Raw genomic sequence first — 25005 nt, 5'->3', positions numbered from 1 at the left:
AACTCCAAACAATTTGCAATTTGTTAAACTGTGAAGAAAGGATACTTCACGCCAGGAGTGATGACTCTGACCAATAGGTATGTTTTATGTTAAAACAAACTTTAATTTAAACACAGCATTAACCACATTAACATCAAATAAATAGTTTTACAATTGACAGTTAAAAAGTTCTTAAATAAAATGAAAAACTTTAAATTACTACCTACACTTGGCATTAATTCGAATTATACAACCCAAAACAGTTCAAATGCCAATTTTTAAAAAGTTAACAAAACAGGTTTACTTGCTGTCCTTGGTGTAGAGACGTTTTGGAGAAAGACTCAAGGGCTGATCCAGTACACCTTTGTCTTATCAGACCCTTCTGTTCAACTTAACAGTATTTGGCAGAACTACAGACAGACCTGGCTCCTCACATTAATTACATAATCTATATCCCATTAAGATATCCCATGGTCTGCTTCGTTAGGACTGAATACAATCCATCAAATTATCTATACCCCAGCGAGCCATCCAAAATATAGGCTGCGATCTACGGAAATGTTTCGAACTGTCATTTGTGGCGGGTTTTCCGCCGGCTCTGTTGGCGAGTTCCCCGGCCTCTATCAAATGACACCGTCACCGTTTGGGGCCCTGGGAAGTTTCTCACCCGTTTAGCTCACACTCAGGATTATTTTCATCACTAGGGATCTGTACTCACTGACCAGATTGGCTCCTCAGAGATCAGGGTGCCATTTTGAAAGGATGCCCCAATCTCTTAAGTAAGCTTGAGGGTCCACCACCCATGGGTAATGTCATGAGCATTACCCCACACTCCCTCAAGTAAGGACAGTCCATTATTGGGTCCCTGAGGGCCCTCCCTGTTCAGAGTCCCCAAGCCCCTGTACAGGCCTTCCCCCTTTCCAGGACCCCCACCATTCACAAGGTTTCAAAAACATGATGGTTCTGGAACAGGGTAGATAGGGAGAAACTGTTCCCATTGGTGGAAGGATCGAGAACCAGAGGAACAGAAAAGAATCAATGGAGACGTGAGGAAAAATCTCCACACAGCAAGTGGTTAGGATCTGGAATGCAGTGTCTGAGAATGCGGCAGAAACAGGAACACACAGCGAGTATGATCTGAAAAATAAAAATGTGCCTGGGAAAAGGGGAGAATGCTGGGCAGTGGTAATAGGTGATAAGACTCAGTCACACATCTGATACCAAAAAAAAAATTGCTGGAAAATCTCAGCAGGTCTGTAGGGAGAGAAAAGAGCTAACGTTTCGAGTCCAGATGACCCTTTGTCAAAGCAGTCACACATCTCACAGTTGAAAGGTTCCTCCACTGTGATTCCTCTGATTTCTCAGGAAGCTTGAAGATATCTGGAAAATGTTAACACAAATCTCACACTTGAAGGTTTCTCTTCCATGTAGCTGGCTTCGCGTTAACAGAGCTTGTAACAGATGAACCCAGTACTGACGTGGAGGACTGTCAAGGTGTACCTTATTTTGTTAGAGTTGGTGACAATGGACTCAATCTCCGAGCCACAGCGACTCCCCAGCCAGAGGAACTCCCAAGAACAGTTTACAGCCTGAGTAAAAGTAATATTCCACAGGTCCAAGAGTCACTCCCTCAGGAACAGTTACTCTTCCACTCTCTTCTGTTACTCCCTCCTGTCCCTCTCTCTCTCTCCCATGTTACTGTGTCCCTCCTGTACATCTGCTGACCACACCACTCCCCATCATCACTGCCTTGGATGCTGTGGCCCTTTTGATCTGCTGTCAAACACATCCGAGGCTACACATCCCACACTGATGTTGTCAGTTTGAAAGCCTCCGAGGATGAAGAATGCTATTCCCACACTAGAAATCTCTGTCAAACATTTACCAGGAGAACTGAGACAGCAGCTGCAATAAGTGAGGATTTATTCAGATGGGACAATGACAAGTTTAAATCTCCACCTGATCTGCTGCTCAAAGTCTCCTAAATTTCTTTTTTTTTAAAAAAGGTTACAAAACATAAATGATTCGGGGAACAAACCCCAACGAGACAGTTTGTACAAATGTTCCCCTTTTTCACCCCTTCCTCCCCCTCACCCTTTACGATAAACAGCTGCTGAAACATGGCCACAAACATCTCCCACCTTGCCACGAAGCCCTCCGCTGAACTCCTTAATTCATACTTAATCTTTTCCAACAAAAGAAAGTCATACAAGTCCCCCAGCCAGCCGCCCCAGTTGCTGACCGCCACTCCAGCAGAATTCTTCACCGGGGAATCAGAGAGGTGATGGCCACAACATCGGCCCTCCTCCCCTCCATCAGCTACGGCTTCTCCGATACCCCAAAAATCGCCACCAATGGGTCCAGCTCAACCTCCTCCCTCACTATCTTTGTTATTGCCGCCAACTCCCGCCCAAAATCTCCCCAACTCTTCGCAGTCCCAGAACCTAAGAACTTGATTCGCTGGTCCTCGCCATTTATCACACCCGTCTGTCACTCCCTGGAAGAACCCATTCATTCTTGCCCGAGTCAGGGGTACCCTGTCCACCACCTTGAACTGTATCAGGCTTATCCTTGCGCATGAGGAGGTCACATTTACCCTTCGTAGCGCCTCACTCCATACTCCCTAGTCTATCTCCCCTCCTGGCTCCCTCTCCCACTTCTCCTTAATCTTCACTATCTGCTCGCCTCCCTGCTCTCCCAGCCACCCGTACAGATCTCCAATCCTGGCCTCCACTTCCACATCTGGAAGCAGCAGTCGCTCCAACAGGGTGTACCTTGGCAACCTGGGGAATTCTTTCTAAACCCTCTGTGCGAAGTCCCTTCCCTGCAAACTTCCTCTCGGAAACTCTACTCTCTCCTTCAGTTCCTCTATACTGGCAAACCCTTCTTCCATGTACAGATCCCTCATCTTAATCAGCCCCACTTCTCTCCACTTACGATACATGCCATCTATCCACGTCCCCGGCTCAAAACCGTGGTTTTCGCACAACGGCGTTAACACCGACATCCCCTCTATCTGAAAGTGCCTCCTCAGCTGAATCCACACCTTGACCCTTGACTTCACTACAGGGCTCTCTGAGTGTTTCCTTGGAACTATTGGCAACTCCGTCATCACCATAGCCCTCAAGCTGGACCCCCTTTTTCTTTCATCCTAACCTATTCTACCCCTTCTCCTTCCCACCACCGCCTCATCTTCTCCACGTTCACCACCCAGTAATAATGTAGCAGGTTCGGCAACGCCAACCCTCCCTTCTGCCTCTGTAACAGGGTCATAGAATCATAGAATTTACAGTGCAGAGGGAGGCCATTTGGCCCATTAAGTCTGCACCAGCCCTTGAAAAGAGCACCCCACTTAAGCCCAGGCTTCCACCCTATCTCTGTAACCCCAGTAACCTGACCTAACTAAGGGGCAATTTAGCATGGCCAATCCACCTAACTTGCATATCTTTGGACAGAGGGAGGAAACCGTAACACACGGAGAAAACCCACGCAGATTCGGGGAGAAAGTGCAAACAGACAGTCACCCGAGGCCGGAATTGAACCTGGGACCCAGGATCTGTGAGGCAGCAGTGCTAATCACTGTGCCACCGTGCCGCCCTCTTAATGTTAGGCACCTTCCCTGCCCATACAAAGTCTGAAATAGTCATACCCAGTTTTCGAAAGAAGATCTTCGGTACAAAGATCGTGAGGGTCTAGAATATGAACAGGAACCTCGGCAGAATGTTCATCTTCACCACTTGGACCCTCCCTGCCAATGTTAAGTTTAGCGTGTCCCACCTCCCCAACCTCCTCCACCAGTTTTGTTAAATTCCATTTGTGAAACATCGCACATTCCCTCACTACCTGAATCCCCAAGTATCTATGCCTGTCTCTGCCCACCTTAAATGGCACCCCCCCCCCGATTGGCTCGCTGACCCAACTCATTCATCGGGAACCTTGCTTTTCCCTATATTTAACTTATATCCCGAGAATTCCCCCGAACTTCCCCAACTTCCTCTCCATGCTCAGTTGTATCCAACCGCTACAAAAACATACAAAAGGAGTGGAACCGGACAGACCATCCGGCATCAACCCAGGCACCGCAAACAACAACGGCAAACCCAGCCCTGTCAACCCTGCAAAGTCTTCCTTACTAACATCTGGGGCCCTTTACCAAAGTTGGGAGAGCTGTCTCACAGACTATTCAAGTAACAACCTGACATAGTCATACTCACAGAATCAAGCCTATCAAGTCCCAGGCACCATTATCACCATTGCAGCGTTATGTCCTGTCTCACCGGCAGGACGAACCCAGAAGAGGTGGCGGTACAGTGGTCTACAGCCAGGAGGGAGTTTCCCTGGGAGTCCTCAACATCGACTTTGGACTCCATGAAGCCTCATGGCTTCAGGTTAAACACGGGCAAGGAAACCACCTGATGATTACCACGTACTGCCCACCATTGGCTGATGAATCACTACTTCTTGAACACCACTTGGAGGAAGCACTGAGGGTGGCAAGGGCACAGAATATGCTCTGGGTGGGGGACTTCAGTAGGCATCATCAAGAGTGGCTCAGTCCACCACAGACCAAGCTGGCCTAGTCTTAATAGACATAGATGCTATACTGGGACTGCAGCAGGTGGTGAGGGAACCAACAAGAAAAACATACTTGACCTCAACCTCACCAACCTGCCTCCTACAGATGCATCTGTCCACATCAATATCGGTAGAAGTGATCACCGCACAGTCCTTGTGGAGACAAAGTCCCGTCTTCACATTGAGGATACCCTCCACGTGTTGTATGGCACTCACACAGTGCTAATTGGGATAGACTTCGAACAGATCTAGCAACTCAAGTCTGGGCATTCATGAGGCGCTGTGGGCCATCAGCAGCATCAAACCTGTATTCAAACGCAATCTGCAACCTCATGGCCCGACATATCCCCCATTCTACCATTACCATCAAGACAGGGGATCGACCCTGGTTCAATGAAGAATGCATGCGAGCATGTCAGGAACAACGCCAGGCATACCGAAAAATGAGGTGTCAACCTGGTGAAGCTACAACACAGGATTACTTGTGTGCCAAACAGCATAAGCAGCAAGTAATAAACAGAGCTAAGCGATTCCACAACAAACGCATCAGATCTAAGCTCTGCAGTCCTGCCACATCCAGCCCTGAATGGTGGTGGACAATTAAACAACTCACTGGAGGAGGAGCCACAAATATTCCCATCCTCAATGATGAGGAGCCCAGCACTATGTGCAAAAGTCAAGGCCGAGGCATTCACAACAATATTCAGCTCCAAGTGCCAAGTGGATGATCCATCTCAGTCTCCTCCAGAGGTCCCCAGCATCACAGATGTCAGTCTACAGCCAATGCTCCACGTGATATCAAGAACCCGCTGAAGGCACTGGGTACTGCAAAGCATATGCCCCCTGACAATAGTACTGAAGACATGCTCCAGAACTTGCTGCACCCCTGGCCAAGCTGCTCCAGTACAGCTATAACACTGGCATCTACCCGGCAATGTGGAAAATTGCCAGGTGTGTCCTGTACACAAGAAACAGGACAAATCCATACCAGTCAATTACTGTCCTATCCGCCTACTCTGCATCATCAGCAAAGTGATGGAAGGAGCCATCAACAGTGCTATCAAGCGGCACTTAGAAATAACCTAGTCACGGACGCTCAGATTGGGTTCCGCCAGGTTCACAGCTCTTGATCTCACTACAACCTTGGTTCAAGCATGGACAAAAGAGCTGAATTCCAGAGGTGAGGTGAGATAGTCCTTGACATCAAGGCAGCATTTTACTGAGTATGGTATCAAGGAGCCCTGGCTAAACTGAAGTCAATGGGAATTGGAGAGAAATCTCTCCAATGGTTGGAGCCATACCTGCCACAAAGGAAGATGGCTGTGGTGATTGGAGGTGAATCATCTCAGCTCCAGGACATCACTGCAGGAGTTCCTCAGGGTAGTTAGTGTCCTAGGCCCAACCATCATCAGGTGCTTCATCAATGCCCTTACATCATATTCGGCGACTTGGGGCTTTTCACAATAACTTCATTGCAGTGTTAATGCAAGCCTACTTGTGACAATAAAGATTATTTATTAAAGGGCTGGTTTAGCACAGTGGGCTAAACAGTTGGCTTGTAATGCTGAACAAGGCCAGCAGCACGGGTTTAATTCCTGTATCGTCCTCCCCGAACAGGCACCAGGCACTAGGAGCTTGTCACAGCAACTTCATTGAAGCCTACTTGTATAATAATATTATTATTATTGTGACAATAAGCGATTATTATTATCATAAGGTCAGCAGTGGGGATATTTGCAGATGACTGCGTGATGTTCAGCACCATTTGCGACTCCTCAGATAATGAAGCTGTCCATGTCCAAATGCAGCAAGATATGGACAATATCCAGGCTTGGGCTGACAAACGGCAACTTACATTCATGCCAAACAATGACCATCTCCTACAAGAGAGGATCTAACCATCGCCCCTTGACAATCGATGGCATTACCATTGGTGAATCCCACACAATCAACGCCCTAGGGGTTACCACTGACCAGAAACTGAACTAGACTAGCCATATTAATATTTTGGATACCATGGCAGGTCAAAGGCTAAGAATCCTACTGCAAGTATCTCACCTCCTGACCACCCCCCCCCCCCCCCCCACCCCCCCCCCCCCCCCCCCCCAAAAGCCTGTCCACAAGACACAAGTCAGGGTTGTAATGGAATACTCTCCATTTGCCTGGATGAGTGCAGCTCCAACAACACTCAAGAAGCTCAACACCATCCAGGACAAAGCAGCTCGCTTGATTGCTCCCCCTTTCACAAACATTCAAACCCTCCACCACCGACGAACAGTGGTAGCTGTGTGTCCTATCTACAAGATGCACTGCAGTAACTCGCCAAGGTCCTTCGGCAGCACCTTCCAAACCCACGACCACTACTATCTAGAAGGACAAGAGCAGCAGATAATAATAATCTTTATTAGTGTCACAAGTAGGCTCACATTAACAGGGCAATGAAGTTACTATGAAAAGCTCCTAGTCGCCACATTCCGGCGCCTGTTCAAGTAAACGGAGGGAGAATTCAGAATGTCCACATTACCTAACAAGCACATCTTTTGGGTCTTGTGGGAGGAAACTGGAATGCCTGGAGGAAATCCATGCAAACACGGGGTGACGTTCAGACTCCACACAGACAGTGACCCAAGCCGGGAATCGAAGCCGAAACCCTGGCACTGTGAAGCAACAATGTTAACCACTGAGCTACCATGCTGCCCATCCCGGGAACACCAGCACCTTGAGTTTCCCCTCCAAATCTCTCGGAAATACATTGCCGTTCCTTCACTGTCGCTGGGATAAATCCTGGAACTCCCTCCCTAACAGCACATTGGGTGTGCCTACACCCCAGGGACTGCAGCGGTTCAAGAAGGCAACTCACTCCCATCTTCTGAAGGGCAGCTAGGGATGGGCAATAAATGCTGGCCTAACCAGCGACACCCACATCTTGTATGAAAAATTAATTTAAAAAAAGAGATAATCAGCTCTAGTGAGAGTGAAGAGGTCTACTCCAACCTTCATCCATGGACTGTCTGGGAAGTCAGGAGACATGAACAGCTCTTTATCCGGCTTAACTTGATGTTCATTACAAGCTCTTCTTTGGTTGATGTGGTCCTTAATCTCATTGCTTATGTTTGGCTAATGGAGCACTTCCCTTTCCTTCCTCAGACTAGACTCCATCCCTTGATGGCTTGTGTATATGTACTTCAGCATCTCTTTGAGTTAATGACTCAAGTCCTTTTGTACAAGTTGCCATCTTGGGTTATCAGTTCATCTCTGTCAGCCCAATTCTCTCTTGCAGCAACAGGTGTGTCCTTGATGGTTTCAGGCCATCCTTTCATCAAAACTTCCTGTAACATTTGAAGAGTTGAATCTTGTTGTGCAGTTTGTTTGATCTAAGCAAGACGCTTGTCTGTCAGATTCAATGTCACTGTTGGGCTGATGATTCCAGAGCATGTTGTGCTGTTGCTTCTTGTTGAATCTGGAAGATTTCACACTCTGTACTAGCTTCATCATTTCCTTCAAAGAGTGCAGATCTCAACAGCACGTCGCCAATGGATATCTGCTCCACTTGCTTGTACTTCACTTCCAAGTGATATCTCTGCAAATGCAGTAGCATTCTTTGTAAACATTTTGGAGCAGATAGAAGTGATTTGTGGTCAGACTCAGCCATCACTTTCTCTCTCCCAAACAGGTACTGGTTAAAATGCTCACCAACAAAGCCAATATCCAGGCACTCTTTCTTAATCTGTACATAGCTTAATTCAGTTTGTGTTAATGCTCTGGATTGCTGATTGAGCGTTGCTCCAAGTCCTGTTTCAATGGCATCTCACTCCAGGGTTCATTGACATCATAGTACCTCAGCACTGGTGTTATTGTCACTAGTTGTTTGATGTGAGTGAAAGCTGCTTCTTGTTCTGTCCCCTAACACCAGTGGACATCCTTTGCAGTGAGCTGTGTAGAAATTCACATTCTGATCACAGATTGGGTAAAAACTTGGTTTGGTAGTTCCAGTGTGGATTTACTATTCACTGATTTTCCCAGAGGTTCAACAACTGTGTGAAGGGTTTATTACAGAACACACACCAATAAGGTTTCTCCCGTTTGGGTGCATTGATGGACCAGGAAATACAGACTGTGTGATAGCATCGTCATACAACTCACACCGGAATAGTTACTCTTCTGTGTGATTCTACTGGAGCTTCAGAAGATTCAAGGTGTGTGTGAAAGACTTATCACAAACACTGCACCTGAAGATCTTTCCCCGTGTTCAATCCTCTGCTGTCGTAGGAGGATCAAAAATGTTACAAAAGATTTTGTACAAACCTCAGAGCTGAATTTTTACCCCACTGTGTGGCTTTTCTGATGGAGCAGGAGGCTTGATAACCTTGAGACCTTTGTCGCCCACATTTCATGTGAAGGATTTCTCCCTGTTTTGAATACATTGGGGGATGCAGAGGCTTGACGAATTGGAGAATGATTTGTCAAACACCTCACCTACGACCGATTACTGCGCTGTATGAATGCGCTGGTGTCTGCGGAGATTTCCTAACAACGAGAATGGTCGGTCACACACCTCACATGTGAATGATTTCTCCCCTGTGTGGGTGCGCCGGTGTCGGCGGAGGTTCCCTGACTGCAAGAATGATTTCTCACACACTTCACACGTGAATGGTTTCTCTCCTGTGTGAATTCGTTCGTGTTTGCGGAGGTCAGAATGTGATGAGAATGATTTGTCACACACTTCACATGGGAAGGGTTTTTCCCCTGTGTGAATGCGCTGGTGTATGAGGAGAGTTGAGGACTGCAAAAATGATTTGTCACACACCTTGCACGTGAATGGTTTCTCTCCTGTGTGAATTCTTTGGTGCCTGCGAAAGGTCGTTAAATCCGAGAATGATTTGTTGCACACATTGCATGTGAAGGGTTTCTCCCCTGTGTGTGTGCGTTGGTGTCTACGGAGCTGCGATGAATCAGAGAATGATTTATTACACACGTTGCATGTAAATGGTTTCTCCCCGGTGTGAATGCGTTGGTGCAGGAGGAGAGCTGAGGAGGATGAGAATGATTTGTCACACACCTCACACCTAAATGGTTTCTCACCCGTGTGAATGATTTTGTGCCTGCAGAGGTTCGCTGACAGCGCAAACGATTTGTCACACACCTCACACTTGAATGGTTTCTCCCCTGTGTGCGTGCGTTGGTGTCTGCGGAGGTTTGCTGACAGCGAGAATGATTTTTGACACATCTCACAGGTGAATGGTTTCTGCCCTTTATGTAGGCGTTGGTGTCTGCGGAAGGTCAATAAATCCGAAAATGATTTGTGGCAGACTTTGCACATGAATGGTTTTCCTGTGTGAATGCGTTGGTGTCTGCGGAGGGTTGATAAATCAGAGAATGATTTGACACACACCTTGCATGTGAATGGCTTCTCCCCTGTGTGAGTACGATGGTGCATGAGGAGGGTCGATGACTGCAAAAATGATTTCTCACATACATCACACTTAAATGGTTTCTTCCCTGTGTGAATTTGTTGGTGCCTGCGGAAGGCCAATGAGTTAGAGAATGATTTGTCACACACCTCACACGTGAAGGGTTTTTCACCTGTGTGACTTGACTGGTGTGATAGAAGATGGGAGGACTGGGTGAAAGCCTTCTCACAAACCTCACACCTGTAGGGTTTCTCCCCCGTGTGAATCCTCTGGTGTATCTGCAACCTCGTGGACGTCACAAAACCTTTATTACAGACCTCACATTTAAAATGTTTCCCTTCCATGTGTTTGCCCTTGTGCAAACAGTTGTACAATAGGTGCACCTTGCGTGTTGTGAGATTCTATGAGCCTATGCAGCCCTCCTCACAGACCTCACACTTGAACAGACTCCCACCTTGAGGAATGAACCAGTGGTTCATGAGGCTCGATGAATGATTGAAGCTTTCACCACACTTGGAGCCCACTCACACGTCTTCCAAGCCTCACCCTGGCCGATCACCGACAGCCGAAGCTTTGGAAAGGTTGGTCCTGATGGAAGGTTCCACACCACCAGTTTCAGATCTGATGATGTGTCAAAGCTCCCTGACCCAACTGATTTCCAGATGATGGTTTCACTGCCCCACCTTCTCTGTGTTGAGCAATGCTGTGAAGGGACTGGATGTCTTCCCACAGCTGTGCAGTTGTTTCTTGGTGATGGTCAGGATCTATCTCTGATGTCTATCCTCTCTGTATTCTCTGGTGTAGTACGGTGCAGGCCTCCTGTAAAACAGGAAAAGCAAACATGATTTCCTCCAATTCCCACTCTTCCTTTGCTGAAGGGGCTGACTCCTCAGTTAGAGACTGTTCCACAGTGAGTGCCAGTCTGCTATTACCCTGTGTGAGGGATCAGATTCAAGTCCTTTCTTTTTCCTCACTTGACCGTCACACACTCTGTGTTTCCAACAAGTATACTGGGTATTGAGCAGGAGCAGACAATGTGACTACTTTATTTCCTCCACACAGATCCCAATTTCCCACGCACTGTGAGGGCAATGGAAAAGTCTGTCGGGCAAAGTGTAAAATGATCTATTACATCACTATGAACTCACATCGTTAGAGCACCACGGTGGCTCAGTGGTTAGCAATGCTGCCTACAGCGATGAGGATCTGAGTCTGTGTGGAGTTTGCACATTCTCCCCGTATCTGCATGGGTTTCACCCTCACAACCCAAAGTTGTGCAGATTCGGTGGATTGGCTAAATTGCCACTTAATTGGGGGGAAAAAATTGGATATTCTAAATGTATTTTAATAAATGAACTCACGTCGCAGTGTGAAGACCTTGGAGAGTTTGTGTTCAATATAAAAAATGCTCAGGAGAAATGTTAATTCAATGGATATTTTGACATTTCTCCTCTGATTTCCAGGGAACAGGAAACTATAGACCAGTGAGCCTAACGTCGGTTGCAGGGAAGTTGTTAGAGTCCATTATCAAGTATTCCATAGCACAGCATTTGGAAAGCAGTGGTATAATCAACGTCAGCATGGATTTATGAAAGGGAAATCATGCTTCACAAATCTACTGGAATTCTTTGAAGATGTAACTATTAGAGTTAACCAGGGAGATCAGTGGATGTGGTTTATTTTGATTTTCAGAAGACTTTTGATAATCTCTGACATAGCAGATTATTATGTAAAGTTAAAATGCATGGGGGGAGACAGCAAGGTGGCGCAGTGGATAGCACTGCTGCCTCATGGCGCCGAGGTCCCAGGTTCGATCCCGGCTCTGGGTCACTGTCCATGTGGTGTTTACACATTCTCCCCGTGTTTGCGTGGATTTCGCCCCCACAACCCAAAAGATGTGCAGGCTAGGTGGATTGACCACGCTAAATTGTCCCTTATTTGGAAAAAATGAATTGAGTACTCTGAATTTATAAAAAAAAGTTTAAATGCATGGGGTTAGGGGTAGTGTGTTGAAATGGATAGAAAGCTGGTTAGCAGATAGGAAACAAAACGTTGGAATAAATGGGTCTTTTTCCGATTGGCAGGCAGTGACTAGTGGGATACCACAGGATCTGTGCTTGGACCTCAACCGCTCACATTATATATTAATTCAAAAACAAATTTAGAGTTCCAATTCTTTTTTTTGCCAATTAAGGGGCAATTTAGAATGGCCAATCCACCAACGCTGCACATCTTTGGGTTTTGGGGGCAAGAACTAGGCAGACACAGGGAGAATGTGCAAACTCCACACGGACAGTGGCCCGGGGCCAGGATTGAACATGGGTCCTCGGTGCCATGAGACAGCAGTGCTAACGACTGAGTCACTGTGCCGCCCTACATTATATATTAATGATTTGGACGAGGGAACTAAATGTATTATCTCTAAATTTGCAGATGATACAAAGTTGGGCGGGAGGGTGAACTCTGAGGAGAATTCAGAGATGCTTCAGAGGGATTTGGACAGGCTGTGGGTGTGGGCATATGCATGGCAGATGCAGTATGATGTGGATAAATGTAAGATTATCCACTTTGGTAGCAAAAATAGCAAGGCAGATTATTATTTGAGTCGGTGTAAATTGAGAGAGGGGGATGCTCAGTGACACCTTGGTGTCCTTGTGCTGTCTCTGAAAGTAAACGCACAGATGAATGCAAAGAAGGCAAATGGTATGTTGGCCTTCATCGCGAGTGGATTTGAGTTTTACCGCAATTGTATAGGGCATTGGTGAAGCCACACCTGGAGTACTGTGTGCAGTTTTGGTGTCCTTATTTGAGGAAGCTTGTTCTTGCCAAAGCCATATGAATTATTCCTCAGCCTCTGGGCTCCCTGCACAAACCCCACCCACCATTTACTCAAATATAAATATGTTGTAAAATGTCCAAATTACCTAACAGCACGTCTTTCAGGACTAGTGAGAGGAAACGGAGGAGTATCCGGAGGAAACCCACGCAGACATGGGAGAACGTGCAGATACCGCACAGACAGTGACCCAAGCCGCGAATCGTACCTATGACCCTGCCGCTGTAAAACAACAGTGCTAACCACTGTGCTAATATGTTTCCATGTAAATTTATTTGAAGAAAAGACACTGGGCCTGAAGTGCTGGAAGCTGAGGAAAATATTGCTTCAGTGTAGCTGATTGAAGGATTCTGGTTTATCCTGGGAAATTAGATACACTGCACTCACTCAGACTGCACATCCCAAATTCAGCTCTCAGACACAGCACTGGGCAAAACAATCAAATCCAAACCCAGGGTTTTGGGAAAGGCCGATGTCTTCCAGTGAAATCTTGAAAGAAGATATTAAAAGACTTTTGTCTCTGCCGCTCCCAGATAATTACACCTAACCTAATATTCAGCAATGACCCATCAACAAAGCTCAGTCTGTAAATCAGAAGGGAAATGCTTCCAATAAATACACTCAATATCCAACACAGTCAATCAAACAGCTCAGCACAAAGCACCGAGTAAACAGGTCTGTGAGCTGGATCTTCTGACACAGCATAAGGGGCATTTCCACAGCTGATTGCCCACAGGATAGTCAGACTGCCTGAACATTAATGTGGATATTGTGCAATGTAATGATTGTAAATTGTGCTCCTTCACTCACCATCTCCTGACTTGGTTTTGAGTCCCTACAGGAAGTGAAGCAGCTGTGGTAGAGGAAGAGGAGAGAATGGGCAGAGTGGGTGGGCTCTCTGATTGACGTCTCTCACAGACAATCCAAATATTTCTTCAGTAACAGGAGTTTCCTGAAGTTTGGGAAACTGACCGGGGAAACGGAGGCGACTTTGAGCAGCACATCAGGTGGGGATTTAAACTTGTCATTGTCCCATCTGAATAAAATCTCACTTATTGCAGCTGCTGTCTCAGTTCCCCTGGTAAACGTTGACAGAGATTTCTAGTGTGGGAATAGCATTCTTCATCCTCAGAGGCTTTCAAACTGACAACATCAGTGTGGGATGTGTAACCTCGGATGTGTTTGAACAGCAGATCAGAAGAGGAAGCTCACAGCGTCCAAAGCAGTGGTGACCTGCTGAGGTGGGATCAACAGAGACACACAAAGGGGGGAGGGATAGGGTGGGAGGGCCTTGGGAGAGATCCATTTCCTCTACTGTCTTCATTTCTTCCACTTCCTATCCTTTCTCTCCCACCTTCCTCCGCATTATCTTTCATTCTCCTCTTTCCTCTCACCCTCCCCAATCCTCTCTCTCTCTCTATCGCATCTTTCTCCTTCAACAATTAGCAGAAACCCACCACTCATTATTCCCATTTGGATCTGTGGTCATTTCTGAACTTGGTGCCAGCTTCTTCGGTGATGTTTCATAAACCAGTGTTAAAGATAGGGAAAAGTTCAATTTACACTTGATCACCTTGTTCAAGTTCTGTTTTCATTCACTCATGAAAGTTCTGGGGCGAGATTCTCCCATATGGGGAGAAATCGTAAGGCTGGCGTCAAATCCGGGCGGGTTTGACGCCAGCCCCCCCCTTCCCGACCGGGAACCGATTCTGGTCCCCGGTCGGGGCTAGCATCCCGACGCCGTAAACTCCGGCATCGCGGGCTTAACGAATTTCGTTAAGCCCGCTTGCCAGAGTTAGCGCCGGCTGACGCGTCATATGACGTCAGCCGCGCATGCGCGGATTGGAAGACTCCAACCCGCGCATATGCGGATGACGTCATCGCGCATTTGCGCGAAACCCGCGCATGCGCGGGCCGGGATGCCCCTCAGCCGCCCCGCGAATGGATACTGCGGGGCGGCGGAAGGACAAAGAGTGCGCGGGCATCGGGCCCGCTGCCCGCGATCGGTGGGCACCGATCGCGGGCCCATGGCACCCTTGGCACGGCCGTGGTACTGCCGTGCCAATCGGTGCCATGGTTTTAAAAATCGAGAGTTTACGGCCGTTTTCACGAACGGCCAGACCAGGTGTGTTTGCCGTTCGTAAAAACAGCCGTAAAGGGCTGGGAACTCGGCCCATCGATCAGCTGAGAATCGCTGCCGGCCGTAAAAAAACGGCGGCAGCGATTCGTATCGGGAGTCGGGCGTGGGGGGGGGGGGAGAATAGCGGGAGGGCTTCGGAACAGCGTGGCCGTAAAATTTTACGAGCCACGCTATTCTCCGCACCGTCGGGAGTGCGGAGAATCGCGCCCCTGTTGTTTAGGCACTAACAGTCTGTCAGGAATAAAACTCGAGGAATAACCCACTCTTCCTAGGAAAGCTCAGTGTTAGTTTTAGTGAGGCTTTTAAGCTAGTTGTTAAATCTCTCCATGGCCTCGCTCCTCCCTATCTTTGTTATCTCTTCCAATCCTCCGTACTGCACTGGAGTGTCAACGGGGAGTTTTTGTGCTCCCTGGAATGGAACTTGAACCCATAACCTTCTGACTCAGAGAACAAGGTTGTGGGTTCAAGTCCAAATCCAGATGGATTATTCCATTAATATGGATTAAAGTTTTTGTCAGAGCCATATGAATTATTCCTCAGACTTGGCTATCGGTACAAACCCCACCACCATTTATTGAAACACAAATATGTTGTAAAATAAGTGAGAAATTATCCTGGAGATGTTTTCACACTGCATTGATCACGGAATGAAATCATATCATAATATACCATATCCTTAAATAGATCTGCTTCAATTGGTCACACACAATCTTTTTTAAGTTTGCTGCAGCGCAAATCGAGACAAAGGGGTATGATTTGGCTCATGATTACTGAGACATGGTTACAAGGGACCAAGTCTGGGAGTTAAATATCCAAGAGGACTCAGTATTTCTGAACGATAGACAGAAAAGTAAAGGAGGTGGTGTAGCTTTACTGGTAATGGAAGGGCTCAGTGCTGTACTGAGAAATGATATGCCACTGGAGATCAAGACAAAGGGCGGGATTCTCCCCTCCCCGGCAGGGCGGGGGGTCCTGGCGCCGAGGAGTGGCGTGAACCACTCCGGCATCGGGCCGCCCCAAACTTGTGGAATCCTCCGCACCTTCAGGGGCTAGGCCGGCACCGGAGTGGTTTGCACCACGCCGGCCGACGGGGAAGGGGCTTGGCGTCACGCCAACTGGCACCGAAGGGCCTCTGCCGGCCGGCGCGAGTTGGCGCATGCGCAGGAGCGCCAGCGTGTGCTGCCGTCATCCCAGCGCATGCGCAGGGGGGCAGTTCATCGCCGCATTGGCCATCGCGGAGGACCACGGCGGCCGACGCGGAGGAATAGTGCCCCCACGCCACAGGCCCGCCCGCGGATTGGAGGGCCAGGCCACCGTGGGGGCAGCCCCAGGGCCAGATCCTCCCTCCCCCCCGGGCATCCCGGAGGCCGCTCGCGCAGCCAGAGACTGGCCGAAAACAGGCGGCCACAGCCCATCGCAGGCCGGAGAATCGCCAGGCCGACCGGTGCGGCGCAATTCCCGCCTACATCAAATCCCCAGCAGCGGAGTATTCGGCAGCCAGCGGGGGCGGCATTTACACCCACCTCCGCCCCCCCCCCCCCCCCCCCCCCCCATGATTCTCCGACCCGGTGGGGGTCAGAGAATCCCTCCCATGGAATCAGCCTGGTTAGAAATAAGAAATAGCAAAGGAAAGAAGTCCCTGGCAGGAGTATCTATAGGTCCCCAGTGGGCACACTATAAACCAGAAAATATTGGAGGCTCTTAAGAAAAGTACAACAATAATCATGGGTGATGTTAATCTGTGTATAGACTGGAATCAAATTGGCAAGGGCAGCCTCCAGGGAGAGTTTGTTGAATCCAACACTAGGGTTCTGGCATGCGGACAGATTTGGCCCTAGTGAACTGGGCAGGAAGACTAAAAGGTTGGACAGTTGATGAGCAGTGGCAGTTGTTTCAGGAGATATTCAATTCCTCCCAACTAAAATATATTCCCGAAAGGAAGAAAATTTATAAGAGGGGGAAAAAAAACATTGATAGCGAAGCAAGGAAGTTAAAGTTAACATAAAGACAAAAACTATTTATATACATATTGCAAAGGCCAGTGGCAGGCTGGAAGATTGGGAAACATCGAACAATCAACAAAGGGTTATTAAAAAAGTAAGAAAAAGAGAAAAGATAAATGAAGAAAGAAAACTAGCACAAAATATAAAAAGTATATAAAAGGAAAGAGAGCTCAAGTCAATTTTGGTTCCCTTCCGGGGAGTTAATAGTGGGGAACACAAATGGCAGAGATGCTAAATCAATATTTTGCCTCAGTTTTCACGGTAGAGGATAATAGTACCATCACAATAGTTTTTTTCTTAGGGGTAGCACGGTAGCATGGTGGTTAGCATAAATGCTTCACAGCTCCAGGGTCCCAGGTTCGATTCCCGGCTGGGTCACTGTCTGTGCGGAGTCTGCACGTCCTCCCCGTGTGTGCGTGGGTTTCCTCCGGGTGCTCCGGTTTCCTCCCACAGTCCAAAGATGTGCGGGTTAGGTGGATTGACCATGCTAAATTGCCCGTAGTGTCCTAAAAAGTAAGGTTATGGGGGGGGGGGTTGTTGGGTTACGGGTATCGGGTGGATACGTGGGTTTGAGTAGGGTGATCATGGCTCGGCACAACATCGAGGGCCGAAGGGCCTGTTCTGTGCTGTACTGTTCTATGTTCTATGTTCTTAAAATTTAGAGTACCCAATTCATTTTGCCAATTAAAGGGCAATTTAGCATGCCGATCCACCTGTCCTGCACATCTTTGAGTTGAGTTGTGGGGGTGAAACCCATCCAAATACGGGGAGAATGTGCAAACTCCACATGGACAGTGACCCAAGGCTGGGATCAAACCTGGGACCTTGGTGCCGTGAGACAGCAATGCTAACGACTGAACTACTGTGCTACCCTAATACCATCCCAACAGTAGTAGGCAATGCAGAGGTAATAGAAAGGGAGGAACTTAGGACAATCATCAGTGGAGATAGTGCAGCCATTGGTTATAATATTCCAAAATCCCCTGGATACGGGAAATGTTCCAGTGGATTGGTTGAATGGTAATGGGCAAGAGTTCAGTGAGAGCACGCCCTCCACCCCGGAAGCTTCAGATGAACTTGTATCTGAGGTCACCATTGAAGATGTCAGAGCAGCCTTCTCGAAGGACAACCCTCAGAAAGCCACTGGCCCGGATGGGGTACCTGAACGAGCACTCACGTTTTGCATGGATCTGCTGATGGGGGTATTCGCAGACATCTTCAACCTCGCTTTACAACAATCTGAGGTCCCTATCTGCTTCAAGAAGACGACCATCACCCCTGTACCAAAGAAAAACCAAGCAGCGTGCCTTAATGACTATCGTTCAGTGGCTCTGACATCTATCATTATGAAGTGCTTCAAAAGGTTAGTCATGGCACAAATCAACTCCAGCCTCCCGGATTGCCTTGATCCACTACAGTTCGCCTACCGCTGCAAGAGGTCCACAGCAGACACCATCTCCCTGGGCCTCGGCTCCTCCCTCTGCGACTGAACTTCCTAACCCATAGTTCACAATCAGTAAGCATAGGCAACAACACCTCCACGATCATCCTCAACACCGGTGCCAACCACGAGGCTGTGTCCTCAGCCCCCCCCCCCCACTATACTTTTTATACACCTTTGACTGTGTGGCTAAATTCCCCTCCAACTCGATTTTCAAATTTGCTGATGACACCACCGTAGAGTAGAGGGTTGGATCTGAAACAATAACGAGACAGAGTACAGGAATGAGATAGAGAATCTGGTGAACTGGTGCGACGACAATAATCTTTCCCTCAATGTCAACAAAATGAAGGAGATTGTCATCGACTTCAGGAAGAGTAGTGTAAAATATGCCTCTGTCTACATCAATGGAAATGAAGAAGAAAGGGTCGAGAGCTTCAAGTTTTTAGGTGTCCAGATCACCAACAGCCTGTCCTGGTCCCCCCATGCCGACACTAGAGTTAAGAAAACTCACCAACAACTCTACTTTCTCAGAAGACGAAGGAAATTTGGCATGTCAGCTACGATTCTCACTAACATTTACAGATGCACCATAGAAAGCATTCTTTCTGGTTGTATCACAGCTTGGTATGGAGCCTGCTCTGCCCAGACCGCAAGAAACTACAAAAGGTCATGAATGTAGCCCAATCCATCACATAAACCAGCCTCACATCCATTGACTCTGTCTACAACCCCAGCTGTCTTGGAATTGCAGCCAGCATGATTAAGGACCCCACGCACCCCGGACATACTCTGTTCCACCTTCTTCCGTCAGGAAAAGGATACAAATGTTTGAGGTCACGTATCAACTGACTCAAGAACAGCTTCTTCCCTGGTGCCATCAGACTTTTGAATGGACCTACCTCGCATTAAGTTGATCTTTCCTCTACACCCTAACTATGACTGTAACATTATATTCTGCAGTCTCTCCTTCCTTCCCTATATACGGTATGCATTGTCTGTATAGCATGCAGGAAACAATATTTTTCACTGTATAATAATACATGTGACAATAATAAATCAAATCAAAATCAAATCAAATGTTACCCCTAATTCAAAAAGAGAGTGAAGCAGAAAGTAGGAAAGTATAGACTAATTAGTTTCATATCTGCCGTTGGGAGATTGTTAGAATCCATTATTATTGAAGTAATAACAGGACATTTAGAAAGGCAATCCATCAAAGTCGGCATAGTTTTATGAAAGTTAATCATGTTTGACTAATTTGCTAAAGTTGTTTGAAGATGTAACAAGCCAAGTAGATAATGGGGATTCTGTAGATGCAGTATGTGTGAACTTCCAGAAGGCAATTGATAAGATACAGCTCAAAAGATTAATACACAGGGTTAAATCACATGGTATTAGGGGTAAGTTATCAGCTTGGCTAGAAGACTGGCTAACCGACAGAAGGCAGAGAGTTGGGATAAATGGGTCTTTTTCGCGTTGGCAAGATGACATCCTCCTGTGCTTGGCTCAGTTTGATCCAGTTCAAGGTGTTGCACAGGGCTCATCTGTCCAAGGAGAGGATGAGTTTTTTTCTGGGGCAGATGATAGCTGTGAGAGGGGTTCTCAGAGGTTGGCTGATCATAATCATACTCTGGCATGCCCCAAGTTGTTAAGCTGTTGGGTCACCTTCTTTAACACCATGTCAAAGATTCTTGACGTTGAACTGGAGCCTTTTCTACTGGTGGCCATTTTCGCGGTATCAGACTTGCCGGCACTGCAGATGGGGCCAAAGACAGATGGGAAATGTTGATTCAACTGTACAAGGCATTTGTGAGACTGCACTTGGAGTACTTCGTACAGTTTTTGTCCCCTTATTTGAGATGTATTAGATGGCAGAGATGAGTGGTTTGTCTTCTGAAGAGAGATTGAGCAGTTTAGACCTATACTTCAGAGTTCAGAAAACAATTTAAAAAAAAATAAATTTGGAGTAAGTACCCAATTAATTTTTTCCAATTCAGGGGCAGTTTAGTGTGGCCAATCATCTACCCTGCACATCTTTTGGGCTGCGGGGGCGAAACCTACTCAAACACGGGGAGAATGTGTAAACTCCACACAGACAGTGACCAAGAGCCAGGATCGAGCCTGGGACCTTGGCGTCATGAGGCAGCAGTGCCAACCACTGCACCACCGTGCTGCCTACCCTGCACATCTTTGGGTTGTGAGACCCACGCAGACACGGGGAGAATCTGCAAACTCCACATGGACAGTGTCCCGGGGCTGGGATCGAACCCGGGTCCTCGGCGCCGTAAGGCAGCAGTGCTAACCACTGTGCCACCCTTCTGCCCCCTGACAGCATTGGTAACCACTGTGCCGCCGTGCCACCTGAGGTTAGAAGAATTGATCTAATTCAGGTATACAGGATGATAAAAGGTATTGACAAAGGAGACATAGAGAGGATGCTTCGTCTTGTGGTGCAATCTAGAACGAGAGATCATAGTTTTAGGATAAAGGGTAGCAGTGTTAAAACTGAGATGAGGAGAAATTACTTCTCTTAAAGGGTTGCGAATTTGTGGAATTCACTATCCCAGAGTGTGGTTGATGCTGGGACTATGAGTAGATTTATGGAGGAGATAGACAGATTTTAATTAGTAATGGGTTGAAGAGTTATGGAGAATGGGAAGTGACCAGGGAGGTTGATAAGGGCAGGCCGGTTGACGTAGTCTATATGGACATCAGTAAGGCCTTTCATAAAGTTCAACATGGTAGGCTGCTCTGGAAGGTCAGATCACATGGAATCCAGGAGAGCTGGCAAATTGGATATACAATTGGCTTGATGGTAGGAAGCAGAGGGTAAGGGTGGAAGGATGCTTGCCGGACTGGAAGCCTGTGACTAGTGGTGTGCCTCAGGGGTCAGTGGAGGGCCCATTGCTGTTTGTTATCTATATCAATGATTTGGATGAGAATGTACAAGGCATGATCAGTAAGTGTGAAGTTACGGATTACACTAAAACAGGTGGTATTTTAGACAGTGAGGAAAGTTATCAAAAATTGCAACAGGATCTTGATCAGCTGGGGAAGTGGGCCGAGAAATGGCAAATGGAGTTCAATATAGATAAGCGTGAGGTGTTGTATTTTGGAAATTCAAATCAAGGTAGGACTTCACGGTGAATGGTAGGACCTTACGGTGTACTGTGGAACAGAGGGACCTTGGGGTTCAGGTGCACAGTTCTCTAAAGGTGGAGTATCAGGTAGATAGAGTAGTGAAGAAGGCTTTTGGCATGCTGGCCTTCATCAGTCAGAGAATTGAGTAAAGAAGTTGGGAAGTTATGTTGCACTTTTACAGGACGTTGGTGAGGTTGTATCTGGAGTATTGCGTTCAGTTTTGGTTGCCTTGATATAGAAAAGATGTTATTAAACTGGAGAGAGTGCATTAGAGATTTACAAGGATGTTGCCAGGTCTCAAGGGACTGAGTTATAGGGAGATATTCGACAGGCGAGGACTTTTTTCTTTGGAGTGTTGGAGACTGAGGCATGATCTTATAGAGGTGTATAAGATCATGAGAGGCATGGTTAGGGTGAATGCGCTCAGTCTTTTTTCCAGGGTTGGGGAATCAAGAACTAGAGGGCATAGGTTTAAGTTAAGAGGAGAAAGAATGAATAGGAACCTGAGGAGAAACTTTTTTACACAGAGGGCGGTACGTACGTGGAATGAGCTGCCGGAGAAATGAGGCAGGGACATTGACAACATTTAAAAGGCATTTGGACAGATACATGGATAGGAAAGGTTTAGAGGGATATCAGCCAATGCAGACAAATGTGGTTCGCTTAGACGGGCTTTTTGGTTGGTACGGATCAGTTTAGGCCGAACGGCCTGTCTCCTTGCTGCATATTCTATGATTCTATGTAAGTGGAGTGGAAGCCAAGAGGAGATCAGCCATGATCGTATTGAATGGTGAAGTGGGCTTGAAGGGCTGAATTGCCTACTCCTGCTCCTAGTTCTTATGTTCTTACAAAACTCCTTGACAAATATGCAACAACCACAAGGGCAGAATTTGTGGTCGAGAGTTTACAGTGGTTTTTGTTGGTTTTGTCAGAGTAATCCGATTGGAATTGATAGTATCAGAAATGTTCAATATAAGTTAGATATTAAGTATAAATTAAACTTTTGTGATCTTTAACACGGGTTTATTAAATATCACCCAAAAAGCTGGTACCAACCACAGAAACTGCCACGGTCCCAGGTGGGAATAATGACAATGGTGAGTTTCTGCAATTGCGCCTGTTTGAGGTGTCTCTTCAAATTATACTCAGATTTTTGGGTGTTCAGCTCCAACTTTCTGGGGCTATGACATCCCGGGAGAGGTGAATGGACCAGGACATCCTGGAAAACAACTGGAAGGGCTGAATGAGGTGCAGAAATTGGAGCTTAGTAAACTGAACCTCCAGAGCTCGCATCCCCTGGGCATGGCAGGGCTGCAAGATATAAAACCCTGGAGCATCTACTCACACAATAAGCCCCAGCACAATCCCTGAGTCACCAATTTCTCCTCCCAGTATAGGAGACAATTCCCGAACATTGGGTCAATCTCCCCTCTCTGGAGCTCTCTTTCTCTGTCCTGTGCATGTGCTGATCCCACCCCTCTACGCCATTGCTGCCCAGGATGCTGTGGGTTATACTCTTCTGATCTGCTGTCAAACACATCCGAGGCTACACATCCCACACTGATGGTGTCAGTTTGAAAGCCTCGGAGGATGAAGAATGCTATTCCCACACTAGAAATCTGTCAAACGTTTAGCAGGGGAACTGAGACAGCAGCTGCAATAAGTAAGGTTTTATTCAGATGGGACAATGACAAGTTTAAATCTCCACCTGATCTGCTGCTCAAAGTCACCTCCGTTTCCCCGGTCAGTTTCCCAAACTTCAGGAAACTCCAGTTGCTGCAGAAATATTTGGATTGGCTGTGAGAGACATCAATCAGAGAGCCCACCCACTCTGCCCATTCTCTCCTCTTCCTCTACCACAGCTGCTTCACTTCCTGTAGGGACTCAAAACCAAGTCAGGAGATGGTGAGTGAAGGAGCAGGATTTACAATCATTACATTGCACAATATCCACACTAATGTTCAGGCAGTCTGACTATCCTGTGGGCAATCAGCTGTGGAAATGCCCCTTATGCTGTGTCAGAAGATCCAGCTCACAGACCTGTTTACTCGGTGCTTTGTGATGAACTGTTTGATTGGCTGTGTGTTGGATATTGAGGGTGTTTATTGGAAGCATTTCTCTTCTGATTTACAGGCTGAGTTTTGTTAATGGTTCATTACTGAATATGAGACGGTGAGGTGCAATTATCCATATGTATTCAAATGTATTTTAATGTCTTCTTTAAAGATTTTATCTGCAGGCCTCGGCCTTTCCCAAAAGCCAGGGCTTGGATTTCATAATTTTCACCAGTGGTGTCACTATTATTACGGGCCAGGGTTTAGAGAACCCCAAAATGTATCATGGAGTTCACCTGACCCACAACTTTTAATAGATTTTGGTTATGGGGAACATAAGGGCCTACTTTACAGGTGTGATGCAACAGAGCTACAAAGTACTTTTAAAAACAAACAATGTTTATTATATGAATCCAGTTAACATTTTTATAAACACAGTAAACATCTTATCAACTATCAACTCAAATACTCCCTCCAAAGAATACAGTACTCTATAAGTAACCCGTAATCTTTTCTAGCAACATCCATAAGACAAATATCCCCTTTAATAAAGACATCAGGTTTAAATTCTCTACGGAGAGCAGTTATCACTTTTAAATTAGCAAGTGATCTGAAGATATTCTTTTCATGCAGAAAGAGATCAATATTACACTTTCTTTCACTGGATGCAGCTCCAACTCTGAAAATGAAACTAAACACACTGTAGCTGCCAGCTCAAAAACGAAAGTAAAAACAGACAGACAGCCCATCTCTTACCCACACTCTGACATCACTGAAGCTATTTGATAAACACCCATTTCTTAAAGGTACATCCACTACAGCTATTTGATAAACACCCATTCTTAAAGGTACTCTCACATGACACTATCCAGTGTTCCTACCAGAAACAGAGGACGTGTGACAGACAACTGATGAGATTGAAAGATCTTGCGCAGGATTCCCCTTTTCGGAAACAATTCTGGTACTGGTGAGGGGCTAGGACTGGTGCTGATTGAAACTCCAATGGACTGCACCAAAAATGGCCGGGTCCTGGGTCGCACATGCGCACGGCTGACGACCTGCACCGGTCGTGTCGTACAACATGGCATCGGCTGTGCGCGTACCCAACCTGCCAACTGCGACCCCACAGCCCACTTCCTGGCCACCCCCTCCAGCCCTTGCAGAACCCCCCCCCCCCACAGTCAGCGGCACGGATCCCAGCCGAATGTGGCGGCGCTGGACACTGTCCGGGGCTTCTGTGCCGTTGGGAACTCGTTCCATCGGGGGCGGAGTGTTGTGGGTGGGCCAACCGATGACACGCCAACACCATTGAAATGGTGCACGGTGTGTATCATGATGAAGGTGTTTTGGAGAGGGCAGATCATGGCAGACCGGCGTCAGATGGGCGGCGGCCCCGATTCTGCAGTCGGAATCCATTCTCCG

General features: G+C 47.1%; 2 protein-coding genes across 2 annotated transcripts in view; one reads left to right on the top strand and one right to left on the bottom strand.

Annotated features, from left to right (window-relative positions):
- Positions 1-25005, top strand: part of LOC119975587 — a 639245-nt gene that overhangs the window by 538467 nt on the left and 75773 nt on the right. Inside the window, exon 5 of the mRNA XM_038815373.1 lies at positions 1411-1578. Coding sequence (XP_038671301.1) covers positions 1411-1578 — 168 coding nt within the window. The remainder of the gene's footprint in view (positions 1-1410; positions 1579-25005) is intronic.
- On the bottom strand, positions 7141-14091 carry LOC119976670 (zinc finger protein 271-like). The gene is made up of 2 exons (XM_038817351.1): positions 13612-14091; positions 7141-10784 (listed from the first exon to the last, which is right to left on the bottom strand). The coding sequence occupies exon 2, from the start codon at positions 10307-10309 to the stop codon at positions 9041-9043; it is 1269 nt and encodes a 422-aa protein (XP_038673279.1). The 5' UTR covers positions 10310-10784; positions 13612-14091; the 3' UTR covers positions 7141-9040.

The sequence above is a fragment of the Scyliorhinus canicula genome, chromosome 13 (genome assembly GCF_902713615.1).
Source record: "Scyliorhinus canicula chromosome 13, sScyCan1.1, whole genome shotgun sequence".
In the NCBI taxonomy this organism is placed as follows: Eukaryota; Metazoa; Chordata; class Chondrichthyes; order Carcharhiniformes; family Scyliorhinidae; genus Scyliorhinus; species Scyliorhinus canicula.
This window is presented reverse-complemented; position numbering and strand designations above follow the sequence as displayed.

Coding starts and splice junctions, on each gene's coding strand:
- LOC119976670 (XM_038817351.1), bottom strand. CDS start 10,309: ATGGAAGGGAAACATTTTAAATGTGAGGTCTGTAATAAAGGTTTTGTG.